This window comes from Corvus hawaiiensis, chromosome 4 (assembly GCF_020740725.1).
Source record: "Corvus hawaiiensis isolate bCorHaw1 chromosome 4, bCorHaw1.pri.cur, whole genome shotgun sequence".
NCBI lineage: Eukaryota > Metazoa > Chordata > Aves > Passeriformes > Corvidae > Corvus > Corvus hawaiiensis.
The window spans coordinates 36568249-36591395 of NC_063216.1; the positions used below are offsets into that span (position 1 = coordinate 36568249).

The 23147-nt window shown below is 35.8% G+C and overlaps 1 protein-coding gene across 5 annotated transcripts in view; it reads left to right on the plus strand.

Annotated features, from left to right (window-relative positions):
• The window catches only part of POC1B (POC1 centriolar protein B), a 51789-nt gene that overhangs the window by 21385 nt on the left and 7257 nt on the right, over positions 1-23147 (plus strand). For 3 of the 5 annotated variants that reach the window (XM_048301552.1, XM_048301555.1, XM_048301554.1), the window contains one exon: positions 3696-3782. The exons of 1 other annotated variant lie outside the window; for it this stretch is intronic. In XM_048301552.1, the coding sequence (XP_048157509.1) occupies positions 3696-3782 (87 nt within the window). Of the gene's footprint in view, positions 1-3695; positions 3783-9910; positions 10103-23147 lie in introns of all 5 variants that reach the window. One more of the 5 variants, XR_007203160.1, reaches the window with a different exon arrangement.

Here is a 23147-nt window from a genome sequence, read left to right on the forward strand (position 1 = left end):
GAGATTTAATGCTTATAATCATTGCAATTTTTCAGACAACTTGGAAATGTAAGTAAACTATTTGTTCTCTAAAGACACCTACTTTTTTCTGTTGATCACAGAGGTAATCTTGGGTGATAATCAGCTCAAATACAGGTGTCTAGCAGTATGTCTAAATTTAACTGAGATAAATCCTAGTTATTGTCACTGTTTGACATAAGGACCTTGTGGAGTTATTTGAAAACAGTATGTTTAATCAGTTATGCAGTTTTAGTAAAATATAATAAAAAATGCATTCCACTTGAGAGCTGTATTTCTGAATTTACGATGTTTGTACACAATTGACCTTTTCATATGCTAGAGACTTCTTTAAAATAAATGGAAGATTAGGAATAAGTTTCTTTCAAAACATAGCTTTGAGGTTTGAGCATATTAAGGTGCACAGAGTTTGTATCTTGTGCACAAATAGCTTCTGTTGATTTAATTTCATCTTAAAATTTTCAGTGTAATTTCAGTTGTAAATATTTTCTTAGATGAAGGAAATTTAAATTACACTAGGTGGCAGTAGAAAAAAGAATATATGGCTTGCTTGGCTTGAGGGCCCTAGTCTAGAACAAAGAAGAGCATTTAATCAAATGGAAAGCTAATTTTCTCTTGCTATGTTTGGAGAGACTATTTCACAAGTAGCTACATCACTTTGCTAGGAAATACTTTGTGTGAGTCATTTAAAACTTCTTCTTTTAATTTTATTAACTTAATTTTTCTAATTCATGAAAGATTCTGTACAAACCTTCCCTTCAAATATATTTTGTTGTACAATGGATCAAAATGTGATAATTGTATTATTGTATTAGAAGATGATAATGAAAATACTTATGTATCAGTTTACCAAAGCAAGGCTTTGAAAGAGTGTTTTTGAAAACCTGTAGTACATGACAGTACTGCTGACCTTGCTTTTTCATGTTCTGGTTTTTCTGTCTTGTTTCTTAAAGCTAAGTCTTTCCAAAGACTTACCTTTAAGACTTACCGTGGTAAGATTATTTTACAGCTAACTACATCACCTTGTCAGGAAATGTCAAGTAATTTGAAACGTTTTTACATTTAGCTTCATTCCGTTATGTCATTCATTTTTAGTGCAATATTAAAACTAATATTTGTATGGAGGACTTAGATACAGCCTTTATATTTTTGTGCATTTCTTTAGACACTTTTTAGATGCTATTTCTGACTACTTGCTTAATAATTTTATATTTAATTTTTTTTAGTATGGCTTATGACAGTTCCTTCACTCCTAGTCAGTGTTTACAGTTCTCCTCATCCTCCCCTTATCTCCCCTGAAAAAAGAGTAAGCAGAAGTATAGACAGAGGAACTTCCATTATAGCTCCAGGATGTGACACTTCCACAAAAAGAGCACATTTTTTAAACTTATACCATGTATATATTTACCAACCTGTATCAAGAACTTGACTCATTCTGCAATATCTCTGATGTATATAACAAAGAGATGTTATCTCAAAGATGTTTCAAGAGCTATTAATAATAATACTACAGTAGTTCCTCCACATTAGAGTATTGATAGGTAGTAGGCACCTACTGTTCCTCTTGTGCAGACTCCTGCAGGTGCATTGTCCTCTCTTCGGTACCCAAATGATTCAGGTCAGAAAATTACTTTAGTCTTACCTGCCCATAGTATGGTTGGCACTTGGAAAATGCATTGATTGTGTTTATTGTAGGGCTGACAATGTCAGAAGCAACTGACTGGTTATGCTGGGCACTGAACAAATGTAAGCCCTTTGGGACAGTTGCCTGTTTAGTCTCAATAGACATGGTATATATTGAGGCGAAACAGTAAAATTTGCAGTTCCTCTCTTCCTCACCTTAGCAGTGAAGAAGTGGTAAGATATACTCTATTCAGAGGAGATTTTGATTAGTTGTTTGCAGGGAAGATGCTAAAGGAGAAGCCCAGTTAAAATGGTAGAATTTTCAGCTAAATAGAAGGTTATTACATAGACTGTGTTACCTGGCTTTGGTTGTACTCTCCCCCTTTCTTTTCTCCAAGTCTATTTGACAAAATTGGAAGAAAGGAAGACTTGATCCTAATATCTACAAATGAGGGAGAATTTTAAGTGTTCAGCTGTGATGACTGTGTCGCAGAATGTGTTTTCTTGATTGTCCCTGAGTCCCTGCTCATTCTTGATTGATGCACCTGTAATCTGAAGACAGAAAAAAAAGAGATCATATATGAAGAATGGCTTATTGAAACTGAATAAAAGAAAGAGCTAAGCACTGCTAGTCAGAGAACTGAACAAGCTTAAAATCAGTGTTGAGATCTCCCCTTAAGGAAGGTTTGTCATCTCTGATTTGTAAGTGCTGCAAAGTATGAGAACCACTTTCACTTTGAATAATCAGGTAATGTTTTTAAATGTTTCTTTACCTTCTAGCTTGCTTGTAAACTTTGGTCATTTTCTTCCACTTCTATTTACTGATGAAGATCCTGCTTCTATTAATTTTAACCTAAATTTCTGCATGTAAGTTATGGAAATCTAAATAAACTGAATGAAAAGGCTTCAGGCAGTACAAGGTACTGTTGCCCTCCTTCCTTGGCTACTAATTCCAGATACAAGATTGTATTCTAGCTGCTTAACAAACATGTCTCTGGCCTAAAGGTTTTTATGCCAATGTATGGACCCTAGCATCAGGGATTTTTCCTTGTGGAAATAGCACTGAAGCAGTTACTGAGTGAACAGCTCTGGCTGAGCCAGAATTTTGATGGTCTTCAGGTGAAATAATAGGATCCTCCTCTTGAAAAATCAACATAAAGTGACCCTTGTATCTAAGAAACGTTTAGTGACTAAACTTGACCCTGTCACTAGGCAAGTGTGAGATTTGGGGTGTCTGTTATTCTTTTGCACTTTCAATAAGGTGTTTGGAATGAATACTGTCTCCGGATTACTGATAAAAAGTTGGAAGGAGAAAAATGAATTTCTCTTTATTACATCAGACTTCTTGGTGATTTGAAAGTCATCTAGTCTTTCTGTAAATTTCGTCAGTTCATAAAATAATAAGAATAGTACTTCCATGCATCATGCTGAGAGGGCAAACATCTTAGGCTGTGATACACCTAGATAACATAATGGTAGGGATAATATGCACACAGATTTTTATAGGGAGGTTATTCTGATCCTTATGTGAAACATAAGATAAAAGCAGCAGCTTTCTCAAACTTCATATTCTCTAATACTTTCTTAATGCTTCACTTTCAGGAAAGGACATTAGCAAAGTGTTGCTGAAGTTACAGACTAAGTCCTATAGCCAAAAATAAGCAAGTAGTAGCTGTGATACTAAGAGCAAAATTTCAGATATTGTGATGACATATCTGATCACTCAGCCTCTGACATTATTCCAGTATAAAGCAGTTCTTCCTGTGGTTTCAGGAGCAACATAGTTTGTGTTTGGTCTGTTAACTTATCACAGATTTCAGTGTTACCTCCTACCTGTTTTCCACAAAAGTGCTTTTCAAGTTATTTGGCAATCAGAGTTGGTACAGAAGTGAGCATATCAACAGTCTGTTAGTGGTAGATGGCTTGAGGAACTTGAATGGGGGTTGGGAACCGATCAATCTGGGCTGCTAAGTGTGTTGTCACTTTTTATTTCAGTCTTATTTCCCTTTCTATGTTGGTGCTGAAATAATAATATCATAATTCATTTTCAACAGGTCAACCCTACCTTTGATGTGCCTGATACGCTAACACCTGACCCAATTATCATAGGGATTAGACCCTCTTCAACTATCAGTACTCCTGTAAGTTGCTTCGAAAAAAAGAAAAAGGGTAGGATATAGCTAACATGTTACAGAAATGTGCTTTTACTATCCATATAAATGAAATAGATTTTTTAACAATTGTCAAGTGCTCAGAGCTCAATATTCTACATTCTCAACGTAAACTTTCTATCACAATTCCCAAGTCTAACCAGAAGATGGTGTTAATAGCAAAGCTTTCATTTTATACCTGTAATTTTACCACTATACTAAGCACAAATTCTATTTATAAGTCCATGCTGAATACATCTAAATATTACTGTTAAAATTTGTGGCTTATTCTCAAGCACTTCTTGTAACTCTGTCTTTATCTGCAAATAATGGGAAACCTAAAGAATCATTGTCTCACTGATACTATTCTAAAAGTGATGTTTTATGTTTTCTCTTTTTAAGGTATTTAATAGTTTCCTAGAAGAAAAAAAAAGTAATACATTTTAAGACAGATTAATAGGATTAGAGTCTTCTGGTGTTAGCTTTACATGTGACATTGGTATGGCATGTGGGAGGAGAGGAAGGCAATGTTTTAGCAGTAGTTTCGTAGGAGGAGAAATATGCTCTCCTGGTATGAAATCTAAAAGACATGCTGTTCTAGAATTAGGTTAAAATGAGAATTTTTCTTTTAGCTCTGAATCTGCTCCAGTGAAGGCACAGATTGTGTCTTGAGCAATTTTATTTACCATAAAGAATTTGTGTGGTTGAAGGGTTAATATTTATGAAAAGGCAGCAGGTGTGGTTTCTGCTGTTCTATTTTGCATGAATGCTTTATGAAAGCTATGTTGTGAAGGTACTGTGTAAAGTTCTTTAAGATCATTTATCGAAGACCATGATACACAGGTTGATGAGAAACCTTTACTTCAAAACAAATAATCGTAACTTGTATTTGAGAGGTGATAATGTTATATATTTTAAGGTTTATCAGTTGTGTCATGTTTTCACAATGGAAATATGGTTTTTTGTAGACTTACATCTGTTTAGTAGGCTTCACAGATAGTGGATTGTGGTAGATATAATTTATTGACTATCTATCACTTTTAAATACTCTGTGTTCATTACTTACTGCTCATCACAGAGTTCAAACGTATGGTTGCACTGTAATTCTGTATTACATGCATACAAATTAGTTTCCACTAATTCTTTTGATATGAAAGCAGATTATAAAATGTTATGCCCAGAACTCGGAGGAGTACATTGACCCAAGAGATACAGCGTTGTTTTGACTGCTGTCTGCCTGGCTTTACAATGTTCATTATAAAAATTACAATGTTGCTTCAGAGTTTATGCTTTTTGACTGTGTCAGTAACCACTACTCTTTTTTTTCCCCCGTATCTTAATCTACCATTTATCACTGATTCTCATCACTGTTGCATTTCAGCATTCTCCATCTGCATATTTTTCCATCTAGAAACATTTTTATACCCTTGTGACTTGGACTGTAGCCTTAAGGGCAACTGTCCTGTTCGACACACCACTGTCCACACAAATTCAGGAATCATTTTTCCTGTTTTCTTTGCCACTAATATCCTTCCTCTCCAACTTTGCCAGCCTATCTGGTGCTCCCTGCTTTTTAATGTCACCTCATCCTTTAGTATCACCTTCTTGTCCAGTGTCTGCTGCATTACCAGCTTCTGTCATTTGTGGAATGAACACCTGTTTCTTAATCAGGCCAGGCACCTAGACTCTTTGTGTCTTGTTTCTAGAGAGTTCTGGATCTCAGTGACTTGGTCCTTTTCATCTGAAGCTGTCTCAGTTTCCCTAATGTATGGAGACTATGTCTAACAGAGGCTTGATGTGTTCTTCATAAGAAACAAGGGGAAAAGGGCAGATGCTGGCTTTATTCCCATCACACCTTCACTGACAGATTTCCTCTTGATACAGTTTGTCCTCAATTGAATGATACTGCTTTTATGCATTATTTGTATTTTTTTTTTCTTAATCCTTCTCCAACTTGAGGTTGCCAATCTCTAGTCCTAGTCTAATTCATCATCCTATCTCATACATATCCCTGATTCCAGCCCCAATGGGTTGCTCTTTTTCTACTGATTATCAAAGATGTTACCACTGTGCACTTTTTTTTTCCCTGCAAACATGTCAAGACCCATTTTAAAACTGTTTATGGCTTTTTGGCACTACTTCTACTGAAAGATCGCTGTTCAAATGACAAAAATTTTTGATCAGATTGTTGGGTTAATTTATGCATGTCCTGTCTATACCTACTTACTCTTTTTGAAGTGTTTTGCTCTGCCTTAAGGAGTTCTTCTCTCCTTCTGACATGTGCAGAGAGAAAAATGCACTCTGCACTTAGGTATCTTTATGCGTTCTTGTTCAATGCATTTATCACGCACGTTACACAGCAGGATCTTAAGGGTTATTTATGAAACATATTGGCAAGTCCCTAGACCACTGGAAGTAGCTAATCCACGTATTTAATTTTTCTACTGAAGGAGAGAGATACTTGAGACAGTGGTCTGAGAAAAAGCAAGTTTTTATATACAGCCTTCCTCTGGGATGAGTAACAACACTGAAGCTTTTGTAGGATCTCTGGTGAGTTCCTTAAAGCTCCCTGAAATGTCTTCAGGAAGACTGGAAGTCTATGCAAAAGCTTGTAATGTTTTGTTGAATAACTACCAAAATTCCTGACAGTAAGTGGTCAAAAACTTCTGTAGGTCTCAAGCTGGTCCAGGAGAAAGGAGAATAGGATAAAGTGCTCTTCTTATTGAGAATTTTTTCTTCAGCTGTAATTGTGTTCTGTCCTACTCCTTTATGGGAAATACATTATTACTGCCCCTAAGGTGATTTCTGACAGAGCAAGAAGTTATTTCTTTTTCCTTCCTTCTGTGAAGATTTGTTAATGAAAATTATAGAGTGGTATCGGTTGAGAAGGATGTCTGGAGTCATTTCATCTAACCTTCCCCCTTAAAGCAAGGCCAACTTGGATCAGGTTCTTCAAAGCCTTGTCCAGTTCATTTGTTAATAGTGTGTAAGCATAGAGATTCCACCACCTTTCTGGGCAGCTTGCTCTAGTGTTTGATTGATGAAAGTATTTTTTTTTTCATAATATGTAGCTAAAATATCCTATGTTCCAACATGTCTGTTGCCTTCAATTCACAGTGGTCCTCTAATATGTGTGTGTGTCTTCTTTCTATCTACCCATTAGATATCTGAGATGGCAGCAAGATCTCCCTGTGTCTTTTCTTCCTTAAGGCTGTACAAACGTAGTCCTCTGCCTTTTCTTGATATCTCTGCCTAGAGAAGATTTTAAAAGCAAATACTTAAAAATATAACACTCTTGATTCTTTAGTGTGAATTTAAAATATATGTTTAGATATTTTCTTAGCAGTTCATTTATTTTGAGCTGTAGCTAAGAAAATGCTAGTATTATCTCTTCCTCCCATTCTTCCTTCTCTTTTCAAGGAATTTTAATTTCTTGCTTCATCAAAACCAACAATCCATCACAGCTTCCACACTTAAAATGCCTGCATTTGTGTGTGCTTTTTTTTTTTTTTTTAATTTAGTTGTATTTTCTTGCTTCAGAGGTTAAGCTAAGATATGCAGATATTAATGTTCTTATAGGGATTTTGCTAAAAGCACTTACATTATTAAACTACCTGAATTGTAAACACCTTATCTTTTCAGCTTCTGTTCTATCTTCATACTAAGGCCAGTTGTTTTGAACATGGTGAAAAATCTGTTTTCATCTAAGGTTCATACTAATGCAACTTTTGTAAACTCAGTGAAGGGAGTGTGATCGTTGTGTCAGTGGAAAAATTTCAGTGTAATCTTCAGTGTGGAGTTGCTTTCTTTTGGACTACAGTTACAAAACCATTAAGAGCTCCTGTGTATTATTATGGTTAGGAAATAGCTTTGGATTTGATGATTAATTTATTCAGTTCTCCTGTGTATTATTGAAAGCACCGTAAAAATTATCTGTGTATGCCTAACAAACTGCTACTTGTGTAATGTCCTAACTTTTTCAATGCTAAGAGTCCTCACAGTTACTAGAAATTAGGTGTGTTCTAGCCTTTTGCACTCTGAAAATATTCACTAAATTGAGGTCAAATTTGGGCGCTGTGGGTGATATTTTTTTCTCCTTCCTATTTCATTGAAGACTCTGGAAGCATTAATGCCTCTCTCCCGCCCCTTCTTCTCCATGTATCAAGCAGCTTAACATTGCCTTTGTTTTCTGAACTATTGAAAAGGAAAAATTGATAGTTTTGTTTCCCTTTGGGACTACTTCCTTCTATTTTATCTTCTGACTTTAGTTTTAGTCATGAGGGAGGTTGGGCCTTTTGAATTCTGTAAGGCAATACACTAGTAACCTCCGGTCCCTGATAAGCTGTTGGAAACTAGGGAAAGTTGATGGTGGCTCTGTAGTTTTTACTGACAGCAGCAGGAAATCACTGTAGAGGCTCTCTAATGTTTCATCCCCTGACCTTGCTCGTGTAAACAGGATTTGGAGGAAGCAAAGCAATGTACTGTAATCTGGAAGTCAGAATGTCTGCGCTGGCTGGGAGATGTTTGCTGTTCTTTCTCTTCCAGTGCCATTTAACACTAAAACCAAAACACTCTTAATGTTTGTTTACAGTACAATTTCTACAAAGTTAAGATTGGGTTAATTACTGAGTGAGGAAAGATAGGGATTGTTTCTGTTTAAAGCAAAAAGAACATAGTTTTAAAATAGAAAGTTTGTCTGTACTGCATTTGTAGTAGGTGTCTAGAGGCAAAAAGTAGAAGTATCTATACTCTCAATTTGTTCTGTGCACATTGTTTTCACAGTTTGTATTTCAGGGTTTAGATATTTTTGATACACTTTTCTCTGCCTTTGTTTTGAATACAAAAAAAACCCCCCAAGCTCCGCAATCAAAAAAACATGCCATGTATTTAGAAAGACAGCAATTATGAATGAAAAATTTGCATCTATTCTTCCATTTCTGCATACATGAAGGCTTAGTCAACTATTCTTCTTCATGGAAACTTACTTTGAAAAGATCTTGGAGTAACGTCTCTTCTTGCATGGCTTAACGTAACTCCAGGATCCAGTAGGAGAGGATGACAATAGAAATTGTATCTTAAAAACTAATTTTTCAAACACTTGGTATTTTTCTTACCATGCAACTTCAAATTTATTCTGATTTGTCCTTTCCTGGCTTCAGCCTTATGTGAAAATAAACACCAACCATCTTCAGGGAGGTTAAGGATAGGGTAAAAGGAAGAAAGGAAATAATGGCAATTTTATACATAGATCATCTCCTCTGGGGCCTATGTCCAATTCAGAAGGGAACAGCTGGTAGAACAAAACTCACGTGACACTTCATTGTGCAGAGTAGTTACCTTTGCTGTTTGTTATAGTTCATTTGAAAGCACAACACCTTTCTGTAGTTCATGGATATCAACTTTCCTAAACATCCTCAGACGTTTAACCTTTCACTTAAATTCCGTTCATTGCATGATATGCATGTATTTTCTCTACCAAAGACAAGTTCCAGCAGTATTCCCTTTGAAAGAAAGACTGGAATCACTGCTCTGCTTGTGTTCCTTGTCCAAAACTCAGTTGCCGGGTAAACTGAGGTCTGCACTGAGGAGTGATCCCACCAGTAAAACAGCTTTGATAAGAATTGACAGTTCCCAGCCTCTTCCATCACCTTAGCTTCTTTGTTTCCAGACAGAGAAATAAGAAAGGCCACTCTCTGAATAGCGATGAATTTTCTTCATATACTGCCATTCTACTGATTACTGGTAAATGCTTATTTGAACTGTCAACTCCCTGAGCTCCCAATGACAAATACAGAATTAAATTAGGAAATAGTGTGAAGCGATCCTGTGTCTCCAAAGTTTTGAGGTAAAGCCATCTGCACCTTTTTCATAGATGAGCATACCAAAAAACTCTCAAACAGGCTCTCTCATGCTAAGTCTTATATAAACAGAGAATAAATACTGTAAATGGAGGAAGTCTGAAGTGTTCAGTGCAGCAGAATAAAAATAAGAATTGTGCTTTTGTGTCTTTGCGAATGAATCCCGTTCTCTGTCCAATCTTGCTTTTAGACAGGCAGTTTTTAGTGTCCTCTTGGCTTGTAGTACAGTCTAGACAGACCTTTTTACTCTTTGTTATGCAGGTACAATATGTGGGGCTGGTGCAAGAGGATAGGCTGCCTTCTCCCTAAACTCTGCAGCTAAACATGTTCAGCTGCTCTCACGGAAGGAATGTCTCCCATTCCCTCCGAATGCTACCCCTAATCCATCTGGAACAACCATGAAGCAGTAGAGACAGCTTTTTCTGTTGCCCAGCTGAGAGCCTTCTAAAGAAGGTATGGTGTATATGAACAAAATGACTCATCACAAGTGCCAAAAAAATGAAGTGTTTCGCATGTTGAACAGTGAATTTCTAAACTTGAATTTTGACCTGCTGTAGCTGTCTAGGCATGTTTAAAAAGATTTGTGTATGTAATCTTAAAAGCAGTGTGCTTTGATACCACTAGCATCAAATAAAGCTTGAAGATCAAATGCTTGTAGGTGAACTCAACGCATGTAATAAAAGAGGAATATGATCCAAATGGTCCTTGCATTTTGCAGTGATGTTTTCTAACACAGCATGTAACTGCTGGTTTACAAGGAGAGAACAGGAAATATGTTGTGCCTCTACATAATTAAGTAATAATACATGTCCTGATGTTCCTTAATTGTCTTCATTATATACTCCAAGTGAACTGGAGCTGGAGAGAAAGTCAGGTTTTTATCGGAGACTGAGTTCTGAATTTGGGCACTAGAGAGTGCAAGAATATAATATTTCCTATACTGTTTTTAGCCTGCTTTCCTGAGAAAATGTACTTTATGAGATTGTACTGTTTATTTGTCTGTCACTGTTCTGTCTCCCTAATAATCTTATAATCAAATAATTGGTGGATTGGTTTTTTAATGAAGCTTGGAAATAAGCAGTTAGAATAAGGAAACGTAGTGCTATCACTAAAGAAAAAGCCAGTGGGATGTGAACTGATACTGGAATAGGTATGGACTAGCTACTGTTGACCCACCCCATAACGGTGTGTCAACACATACGAAGGGAGCTTGACTTCCTGTAGAACAGGAAGCCTAGAAGAGGGACCTAACAGGAAAAAATTGTACACATGCATGCATACACAAGCATTTTGTAAGATAACAGGCCTTTTAAAACTGGCAAAGTTTTTCTTTGTGTAGGGTCTTACTCAGGGTAGCTGTGTTTCAGGAATGCTTTTCAAGTTGATCTGTGTCTGTATATTGTTCCTTTAGCACATCAGCACATTTCTGGGAACTAGAGGGATGGAAGTTCCAGGTATTATTTCTCTCTCCATTTCCTGAGATACTGTACATGTACGCTCTGACCTTGTCTGCTCAAGCAGTGTTTTCCTCTGCTTTGACTGGAAATTCAAGTTGTGTTCACAGTTCTCACAGCTGATTCTGCAGCATGCAGAAAATGCCCGACAGCTATCAGCCCACACATCCAGTAACAACTGGTTCCTTCCTCTTCCTGGGGAAGAGTAACATCCTCTGAGAAGAAGTGTCCCCCGAGGAATGCAGGAACAGCAGCAAGCCTTTCACACAGGAAATTGCTACTATAGCACTTGTAGAAAAGTGTTTCTGTCACTTGGATTGTCAGTCTGTAATGAGCTTCCTGCTGACCTAGATGATGATTTACTACTGATCTAAATGCCATTTGTGAGTCATTTAGCTTAATGGAAGTTAATGAAATTATCATTCAGTGGCTCTGTTACCCTGTAAGCATCTGGTTTAACTTTTTTTATGCAGTAGTACAAATAAAGTTTCCAACTTCTTAGTACTCACAGGACTTCAATAATTCTGAGATGGCACATTTTATGGGACTAAGAAGCAAAGGGAATGCTTAGTTTAGCTCATAATCCATGTCTCTTAGAGAAGGTTGCAAGATTTATTTTTGTTTATCTTAAGTTGCATAATAAAGCTGAGCTACAGATCAAGTATGCCAGAAAATAAGATTGTATAGCTAAAATACTGCCCTTGAATTACCCTTTATTCTTAAATACAACTGGAGTATAAGTTAAGCACAGCATGCTTGCAACTTTGTGGTAGAAACTTGACTATAAAATGAAATTTATTCATATATAAAACCCAGATGTTAATCAAAATTGTTAATGCAAGTTTGTTATAAAAGCAAACACTGGAATACTGCTTCAATATTTTCTTTTTTTTTCCTGAATGACAGTGCTTAAACAAGTGCTAGCAAATTCTATTTATCGCTTAGATTAGAGTGGTATCTAAGCCCAGAGGATGCTTTCTGCCTAAAGGCTTGTTTGAGTGTTTCCCATATATATCAGCTGTTCCAATACAACTCATCTCTCCTTGAAGCTGTGCTGCAGTACTGTGTAGTTTGCAGTAAGAGATGTAGTTACTTGCTTAATGTGTGATGGTGGAAACACTGACTCACGTCCAAAAATTACATAGGTTGCTTAAAACAAGAGTGAAAAAATGAGATTTTTCAAATGAAATTCAGCAGCTAGAGTAAAAAATTTTCCTTCAGCAGATAGGTGTTTGATGTAGAAAAACATCTTGGCTTGTATCTCCCACCAAAACAGTTTGGGGGTCAGAAATTAGATAGAACAATGCTAAAGAATGATTTCACAGTCATTCTAACTTAACAACTGTTTTTATCTGGTTAATTCCATCCAAGTCAATTACCTGACATGTTCAGCTCTCCTAACACTAATACGAGCACAAGGGAAATAATGAGAAAAAATTATTTAGAGATGAAGGAGTAGATCAGAGCTGTCTGTAGCTTAACTGAATTGACGGATGTCTATGGAGCCATGTATCCAATGTGATTGTGTTATAATACATACAGGTGTGTTACATGCGTGCCACAGCTGAACATCTTTCTTAAGTTGCAATGGAAAAAACTAGGGGGAAAGGAGGTGATAGTAATGGTTTTCTTTTGTTCAGGCAGTACATATGTTGGATTCAGGTTTGGTTTTTTTTCAACCTAAGAGGATTCAAATTTCTTCTGTCTGCAATGGCAGGTAAAAGACTGAATGGAGGCAGCTCCGTCCTTTTTGCTTGAATTTGAAGCATTGTAAAGTAAAAGCTGAGAGTATATGACATCAGAGGAAAGCAAGTGAGAAACATTCCATGGTTAGTTATTAGGGTGCTCTGGAAGAGGAACACTGGATTCTGTTGCATTTTGCAATAAAATCTATTTGGGGGGAAAAAAAAGAAAAAAAAGGAGTAGCTCTGTGAGTGACACCATCAGTGAAGATACGTGGCATTGCTGCTTTGAAAAGTTGGTTGGTTGGGTTTGTTCTTTTTTTCTCTGTATCCCCTGACATATGGTACTCTGGTTGTAACAATTTGGGTTGGTTGAATGAGGGAGGTGGAGAGGGGAGAGATGCTGTCCTGTGGCATGTTCTAATTGCATGGATATTTCCTGTACACCAAGGTGTGAGTTCCACTCTGCATGTCAGATACCCGAAGTGAAGGCATTGCAGTGCAACTCAGTTTAATATTGCAGTATTTTTATTGTAAAGGAAGACTCCTTACTTGCAACAGAGATTTAAAAGAATTGCTTTATCCTTAACCTATTCTCAGGTTAACCAGTATCAAGTGTTCCTTGCTGAAAAGATTACTCTTCCAAGATGTTTCCTCCTTACTTATATCTCTTGGGAAAGGAATTCAGTGTCCATACTTCCAATTTTTGCCAGTGTAGTGAAATAGTACAATACTATTTGCTTAGTATTTTCAGTTAGTTGCAAGTAAGATACTGTAAGTCTTCACTCAGTAACCTTATCATAAAATTTTATCATTTTATCCAGTTATGTGGCATTGTAGATCTTTTCAACACCTCTGCTTTCTGTAGTGTATTCTTCTCTGATGTCTTGCATGTGTACATAAAGTTGCATTTTGACAGCTGAATGAAGTCAGAATGCTAAGTAACCCTGACTGTTTTAATAGTTTACAGGATGCCTTTTTTGTCACCTGTAAACTTGATTTTCCAGATTGCTGGTACGTTTTGTATGGGACTCAAACAAGAGCAGATTTCAGTGGAATCACTAAAACCAGCATAATTATGTAGTGTCTTTCTGATTTAGCTGTTTTTGAAGAAACACTAGCTAGATTATTGAGTTCATGCTGCATTACAACCTAAAATGCATTAATAAAATTGTAGCATGCATATTATGGATTTTTAAACAAAGATGCATTTATCAGTAACAGTTTGATTAAATATTTCATTAGAGAGGTCTTCAGTTTGAAAGACCATTTCTTTTTTGTCCCCTCAAACTGTATTGACATTAGGCATTAAATATTTGCTCTGTATGTCCTAAGTCAGCTTTTTAGTTGATTTTTTGACTTTTTCCCTGACACAGTTCTCAAGCTGTCTGTGACCTATGACCACACAATTATCCTGTTTACCCTTTCTGATTACTGATGGAATTTCAGCTTCCCCACTCCCCTGGTATTTTCTCCATTATTGCAGGATATATTGAAAATCAGTATCATTACCTGACTTGTTAAGTTATTTCAAAGCCAATAGTCGTTTTTGCTGTGGTTGGAATAGAAAGTATTTTGCCAGAAATACAATTACAGCATTTATTATCTTCGGAAACAGAAGGTAAAGATACCTCATTAAACACATTAAAAAATATGCATAATGCTTTAATATCTCTAGCTAATAAGTATGCTGTTGCTGGGACTTCTTTTGTTTCTGATACTTGTACAAATAATCCTTGAGTTATAGAAATTACGTTTCCTTGCTTCCTATAAATCTGTGTTTCACAGATAACTATAAGGTTTTATTTGAAACTGTTCTCTTTCCTTGAAGTAATTCTAAGTTCTGTTTCTTTCATGCAGTCTCTGGGCTCCAATAGTGTGTAAACTTATGCCAGAGCCTTTTTCCCCATGGGATTACTTACTGATTTCTCTCTGTTAGCTGGCAGTCTAGTCTCAGGGAGCTTATATGAAATCAGCTCCCTCTAGGGTATCTCTTCCTCCACCATACTTTCTTACATCTGCAACAAGTTCAAAACCTGTAAGTGAGGTGAGGTGAAGTGGAGACAAGCAGACAGAAATGACAGCCTCAGTATTGCTTCCTTACGGCTAAAATGTCCTTTTTATTGGTGCTAATTCTAAGGGCTGTAGAGCTTTTGCTGAGACCTTCAACTACCCCACTCAGCTGTGTTTCATCACTCCTCGTTTATGGTCATTTGTATTATTCTGCCTTTTATAGTTGTAAAAAGCAGCAGTATATTTTGTCTGTGAAGGCTCTAAATCCCCAACAGGAATTTGACATTTAGGACTGGAATGCCAGCTGTTGATCTGGGATTATAGTGCCATCTGCTTTCATTTTATTGTCATTTTAACATCAAGTATGGAGTGCAGCGCGCAGTCAGGATGTACATTCTTCCATGTCCCACTGAATGTGGCATCTCCATGTCTTGACTAGGCCACTGCCTGTCACAATGATACTGTACAACTGATTGTCTGGTGTTTAACTCTTCTGTGTGGTTACAAGAGCAGAGTCAGCCTAAATCAAATGGAATTAACAAAGGGGGTGGAATTCTATTTTACATACCTTTTAGCATAGTTGTATTTATATTTCTTATCTGTACTCAAGTGGATAGTATTTAATGCAGTATTCCATTAATGCTAATTTAGTGAATATTTATTTTTATATCTTTATATATCTTTCTTTCAATTCAGTAATATCCATTGTCCAATTCTAACCCATACAACCAAGCTATGTAGAGAAACATGCTCTGCTTTCAAAGAAAGTGTCATGTGGCCATGAGTATAAGGAAGTGCAAGTGCATTTAAAATCTGAGCTGTTGTTCTTAGCAGGAGTGTCTTACATGTAAGTGTTACGCACTTAGCATTTGATTGATGTCTACAAAATACTTATGTTAATGTTGTCCCTTATAATTATAAATTACTTAAGTTGCAGGGACATAGATGACTGGGAGTGCCAGTGATGCTGTGTTTTTATTAGAGTGTGAGAAATGATGCATCCTCTTGTACCTTGCATGGACACACAGTTTCATAGATTCTTGCTATCACCACGGTGCTGCTGGTGATAATAAAAATTATCACCGAAGTGATCCTGCTTTTAAAAGTTTTAAAAGATTATAGTATTAACATGAATAGGGGAGTTTTTCCTAAAAACAGAAAAGATGTAGGGAGACTGCAACTTAGTCTTCATTACAAAGCAAGTGAACTTTAATTTGAAATGCATGGTGTTGTGGTCATGGACAAAATTTCTGTCCTGTTGCTCAGTAAAGCATCAGACCTCAATGCCAAAGAAATGGCAAGCAGGAATAGAATAAAAGTTTCTTGTTTTTCTTTGTCCTGGTCTTACAAGAGGACCAGATTTCAACAACAGACATGTGGCAGTTTATTGAAATACAGTGACACAAGCAAGTTCTACTTGTGTGCTTCAGCTCCAAGTTGTACATGTTCCCATGGCTTCCAGTCCTGTGTGTGGAACATACTGCTGCTCCTGGTTTGGTCTGCCAGTGTGAGTAGTCATGTTGAAGAATGCTCCTTAACACCAGAAAGAAGCCATTAGCAATGTAGATTAATTTGTTTTTTGGTCAGGACTTTGGTAAAGCATTCATAATGAATATATTGAGTTACATAGACCTATATAAAGACAATTGATATTGAATGTTGTTTTAGATTGTGATGGTTTTGATTGGGATGTTACTAATACAAATATAACTCCAAGACACATTTTGTATGCTAGAGCAATAGGAAGAGAAGTTAAACAATGACTTAGTGTGTGTGTATATATATATATATATATATAGTTGTCATATGTTTTGAATGCATAGAGAATACTAATGTTAATCAGTGTTTTAAGTGTGGCTGTTAAAAACAAACAGAAAGTTCCAAACACACCACAAGTGCTAACAAGGTAACAGCAAGCATAATTAAATATGGAATGGATGCAGAAGAATTGCACAAGCATTTAATGAATTAGTGTAAACCTGGATGGATATATGAATAAAATAATGCACGGAGACCAGTGGAATTTATTTATTCAAAATGGTAAACCCTTTATTTAGTGTTTTTCAATTATTTTCCTAATATACACAGTTTTTGGGCTTTGCATATTATAGGGGACAGACCCCCACAATCTGCTACTTGGAGTACAGGGAGTTTGCCCACATGCTAGGAAAGTCCTAGGGCTTTTATACTTTTGTTTTTATTCATTAACATTTGTAATATCAAAAATAGCAGAATATTTTATTTATAGTGGTAGAAAGGAGGCCTTGTCCACATAGGGTTATTAATTTTCATTACTTCATTCAAGTAAGTGTTTCATTATGTTTCCAGTTTCTGTTACAAGTATTCCTCCTGCCCTCTTTAGCTTTTCCCTGCCCTGGAATGGATAAGAAGTTCAAGCAGTGTCTGCAATATAATTTTTATTAGGACTCTATGTAGGTAAAAAGAAGCTATCATGGAAACTTTTTATTTCAGCCATAAGATGTTCTCTTGGGTATGCAAAGTATATAAAACGGTCCAAAGTAATTTGCCTAAATTAAACTTGGCTACCTTATTTCATAACTGTAGATGGTAGAAAATGCTTCTACAGTGTCATGTTATCTCTCCTTAGCATTGCAGAGCTTCTTGCTGAAGAGATATTGGAGGTAATTGATTACCTTTCTTTGCCTTTTTTCCACAGGGTACATTTTTATATTTTAGTGCCTGTGGAAGTGTGCAAGTATTTTTATAACTTATGAAAGTGTTTGAATATAGTCTTCCTGAACTGTTATTTTAGAATTGACTTCCTGACTGGGGATTCTCACCTTTGGAAATTGAACCTCCAATGATTTCTGCTTGGTTTGTGTTGTATGTTCATGACATGCTCTGGGGTTTTTTTATTTGGTTGTTTGGTTGGGGGCTTTTGTTTCTTTGTTTGTTGTTTTGGGGGTTTTTTTGGTTTTGTTTTTGTTTTTGGTTTTTTTTGATTATTATTTTTTTTTAATTATCAATTCCTAACTTTTCAGCAGTATTGCTTGTTTTTTGGAGGGAAATCCTTAGTTTTTTCTAAAAGTTTAAACTGATGCAGGCTCTGTGCAGGGTACTATTAATGTTAGAAACTAACATCAATGAGCAAATTAGAAAGAAAAAATCACCTGGTTTTAAGTGAAGTTTATTACTGATGATCTGAGAGTTTAGAAAAAAGTATTTCAGGAATATTATTTATTTCTAACTGGATGCACCCAAATATTTGTGGACTTCTGTGAGTTTTTATTAGGGAAATAGAAACAATTTTTTAATGTTTCTTGGAGAAAACAAGGCTTACTTTACATTCTTTTTGCATGCTTTCTTGACATGGATGGAATATGGAGAAAATATTTTTGTTCTATATTAGATTCTGTATATGTAAAATACTCAGTGCATTGGATATACTCTGTTTTACAGTGTTTTCTCAAACCAGAAGCAGCACTCTGGGAAAAAGATGACATAAGAAAACCATGTAGTTAGTTTCTCATTATGTGTGTGAAAGAACGTTTGTAAAGTATGATATAATTTCTTTGCACAGAACTATCAGGATATCTTTAGATGTGCCTGTGGACAGGAGAGTTTATTATTTCATGCCATCACAGAAATGCCAAATTCAATATAGCCGTCATCCTTATAGAAATAAATAAATCAGATTAATCAGACCGTAGCTGTAAGTGCATCAGGATTTCAGTTAATTTTGTACATATAATAAAATAAAAAACCCCACCAAATTAAGCTACTAGTTTTCATTGTTTTGTACTGGCCTTCTGGCCTCTATAAACTCAGTTAGCTTCAGGCTGAATTTTCTATTTTCGAGACTTAAAGTGTTATGCTCTTCCATCTTAGGTGAAAATGCCTGTTTTGAGAAAGAATACAGTCTGATAGTCTGGCCTCTTATATTGGCTGTGAGTTTGTAACCTGGTGCTACTGCTCGTGATCAGGCTCTAAACTGGAGGGTGTGCTACCTTCAGTGGTGCTTCAAGGTGTTTCCGTGTCAGACTGGATGGGATGCACTTCTGTTAAGGGCTTTAAATTTTTTATTTTAGCTTGGGCATCTTTTTAAGAGCTGGAGAACACTCTGATGTGTAAGATGACATGAACGACTTTGATTGAAGTGTGACATTCTGTGTTACAAGTTCTGAAAGCGGACCGCCTGAGCTAGAAATGCATAGTAGAACTTTGTTCTGGATGTGCCACATAGTTTATCTGACTTTTACTGCTTGAATGCAAAACATCATTGAAGTTTGCAAATGAATGATTCTGGATAACACGGAGCAGAAAGCCACAGTTGGCACATGGCAAGTTGTTGCTGTGCTGATTCATGTGTGTGCAAGAGGAGAGGAAATGAAGAGTGCTGTAATCAGCTGAAACTGCAGGGAAGTTTCCTTTAGTGGAACTGATAAAACAGAATGTCATTTAACATACTCAGTGTTAGCCTAATGTATCAGAGAGCTGTTTTATGTGGATCACTCATTGACTGAAAAAAATAATTTCAAAGCAGAAGAAGCAATCTGTGAATAATTATGGCCTACAAAAAACCCCAACCCAACCCAAAAAAAAAAACCTGAGAAAAAACAACTCTTGAATGGCTAAATTTAGCATTTCCACAGTGAACCATTTTTATTTGAGGGTAGGTTCACAAGAGGAGGAAAAAAACAGTGATAATGATAGTACTCCCAAGAAATTCCCATGATTTCAAATAACCAAAAGACACAGGAATTCAGTGTCTGGTAAGGTGGGAGACTACTCTGTTATTCCTTTGCTCTTTGGTCTGTTTGAGATTAATGCCTTACTTTTGACTAATTATATGTAGTTGTTTTAATCACAGTATCAGAAATATTTTACTATTAGCAGGCAAATGTACCATGTGTTCAAAATTTAAAGGATTATTTTTAAAAAGCCGACCATGCCAATTTTTGTGATTCATTAGGAAGCTTACCAATGTCACTTTTTTATAAGCCCATCTTAATTATGAAATCTCTAAGATATGCTTTTAGAAACTGTGGTCTGTAGTTTCTGAATTTGGAGCTCATAGAAGATTGAAGACTGTTGATATCCAACTGAGTGACAGAGACTTGTATTTTTTTTTTTCTTTTTTTTTTCCCTTGAGGGAATTTTTTATTTCTGTAAAAAAATCTGCTCAGGCATCCTTATATATGGATGCATTTTACTCAGATTCTATTCTTAACCGTCATGAAGCAAAGGGAGCCTGGGCTGCAGTGCTTGTTTATATCTGCTCTGTGAATGTTTCATGGGAAAACATTTGGGAACAGGCAGAGGTGATAAGGTTATGTGTAAGGATTTTTCACAAATTGATCAAGTACCACCCACAGAGTTTTGGCTATTTTGCTTGATGGCAAACAAAGATGAGCAATTATGGTTTGCTGTTTGTGACATCATTTTATAAGCTAAATTTAATTTTCTGCTCAACATCTGCTGGTAATGTCATCGTAATAACTTCCTATTGATTAATTAAATCTGTTCCTTCTCCTCCTTACTTGTAACTTGCATGAAGTTGCCCAAATGTGCGTTCATGTTATTACTAATGGGCTGTGAATGGAAACGCTGTACACATTTTAATTTTCTTCTTTGCTTTGCTCAGAAGTAACAATTTAAAATTGATTGCCTTATTAAAATTTATTCTCTCAAAATAAGATGTAGCTCTGATGACTATCAGAATAGTTTGGTTTTTTTGAATTATGAGACATTTTTACTACATTGCTGGTGACATATATAATTGTTGTTTACGAATTGGTAGTATTTCAAGTACTTTAGAAAGGGGCTAATTTGAAGGAAAGGTAACATCTAATTCTTGAAACACTTCATGTGAAATAGACTGTAAGTAGAAAGACTTTCTTTAAAAAGAACTTTTTTTAAAAGTAATATATTATGCTGAATGAGAGTGTTGTACATGAACTGATTAGTATCTAAAAGTAAAGGAAATCTATTAAGACTCATGTCACTGCTTTACAGCAAGGTTTTGGCAATTGAGTGTTGTGTTAGATTTCAGCAGTTTTGGACCCTTTGCTGAGCTGGAGGAGATTGTAAAGTTAAATATTAGGAAAGGTTAAAATATAAAGCAGGTAACCTTAGAGATACAGCAACATACTTGATGTCTGACAGTGTTTAAAAAAATCTCTACAAATTTCACGAATATGATAAAAATAATCATTTTGGACACAAGTTAGATAAGTTAAAAATTTGAAATGGTATTGTTTCATTTCTCTCTTAAAAATTTTGAAAGTTCAATTATTTGCTAATCTGTGTTTGAGTTTTGACAAACATCAAGGTCTTTGCCTTACTTCTGCAAGTGCTTTCTTGTTGCATTGTGCTCCTAAGTCTTTAAATATACAACAGAAAAGTCTCAATTTCCTGCTTAACACCCTGTAAATTACAAGAAGACTTTTCCACTACTCTGACTTGCAATGCTGGTGGCAGTTTGCTGAGATACAAAAGATTTTTTCATGACCTGTTTGTCTGATATATTGAACTTTGGATCACTTTTACTATAGGAAAGAAGTGTGAGATTTTTAGTAGCTCAGCATTTGCGCTCTTTACTGAATTGACAGGTTTCTTCCTTGGGTTGAAAGAATCTCTTTAGGTTGGGTTTAAGAGCAAAATTTGTATTCACTTTGTGGGAGCTTAAACTGAAATTTGTACTTAATTTTCAGTCTGAAGTGCAGTCATCTTGTTTGAAAAGAAACTGAGAAACACCACCCTCAGAGTAGAACTGTTCTTAGAACTTGGCAGTGTCTAATAACCTCAGATTGTTTTCCTCTCTTGCTCCATTCATTTAAATTAATTTTAAATCATAATAGTTCAAGACACAGACAGCAATTTTTAAGTATCATTGAATGTTAAATCTATTTTTTATTAATAGATTTTCCTTGGGACACTGAACTTGCAAAACAGAATGCCTTTAAGCAGAGAGTATCAGTTTGAGTTTACAATTACATCTGTTTTGGCTGTGCTAATGAGTTGCTTTTATCATTCAAAGGCAAGAAAATGAATGTACTTCCCAGAACATTAGTACAAGTAGCTTTGTGAACATTAGGCAAACAATACTAAGTTTATTTTACAGTGAGCTTGTTGTTGTTGGTGTCTGGGAAGACATGGATTCCATACTGGGTCTTATTCACACTTTCTTATTTCCTTCAGAGTTAAGGAGTGTGAATTTGCAGAGCTGTGTTAACCTGAGGTGGGAAATTCTGGCAAATGGTTTCCTGAAGCTTTCAGGAACTGAATTACTGAATTACTTCTGAGAACCCTACCTCTTCCTCAGGTTTGATTAAAATCATCAATAGATGCTATAATTTTCAGAGAACACATACAGGTGTCTACAAAATATAATTATGTAAGATTTAAAATTATCCCGGCACCAAGTGATTTTCTCTGACACTTTTAACTTCCTTTATCAATTGCCTGTGTTTTGTAAGGCATGTGATAACTGGGCAGGTTTACTGTTGCCATGCAGAATATATAATGCTTGAGTTCTACCTGGTTTGCCTGCACCGTGTTCCATCTACCAGGCCTCTGATTGTCCTAAAATTTGTTGCAACTTAATCAGTGAGTTCTTTGTGTCTCTGTCAAATTTAGCTAATCCTGGTTGAGGTTTGAAATCTTCTGGGCAAACAGTCAAGATTTACAGACAAAAGCAAGGTTTTTGTAAGCTCCCTATCTTTCTGTTTTTCTAGAAATACCACTAAGAAGTCTATTCTAACAGACTCTCGCATTGTAATTAAATACGAGAGTGTTCTTCGTTGTAAGACAGGCATTCTTTAAAGTATGGCAATATTTTGTCTTTAGCATTTGAATGCCAAATTGAACTTACTCTTTTCCTTGTTAATCAGCATTTGAGATTCATCTCGTGATTTAATAAACATGTCAAAGCCTTCCATTATTACTGTTTCCCAAGAACCTCAGATATATCTTCATAATTTGGAAATAACACAGTGAATATGAGTTCTTCTAGGGTTGAATTAACAGTATCTCATATTTCAAAATTTTTGTAAAGGAAAGATATGGACAGTCTTAAGATGCAACAATCCTATAATATACTTCATGTTCATCTAAAAGTACATAGGATACTTTGAGAGCCAGAATATTCCAAGATACTTGAAATGCTTTGTTTTGAAGACTTCTAAAACTTTAGAGCAAGGATCTAAAGCAAAGTAAAATTAAATGAGAAATTTATTTTCTGCCTATCTTGTCCAAAAATCAAGCTATTTGTATTCTATTTCATTTTGTGCTAGCAAGTTACTCCTTCAGAGTATACAAGTCTTTGGAATAATTTGAAGTTGACATAACAAAAATTTTCATATTGAGAAGAAAATTGAATTAATGGTA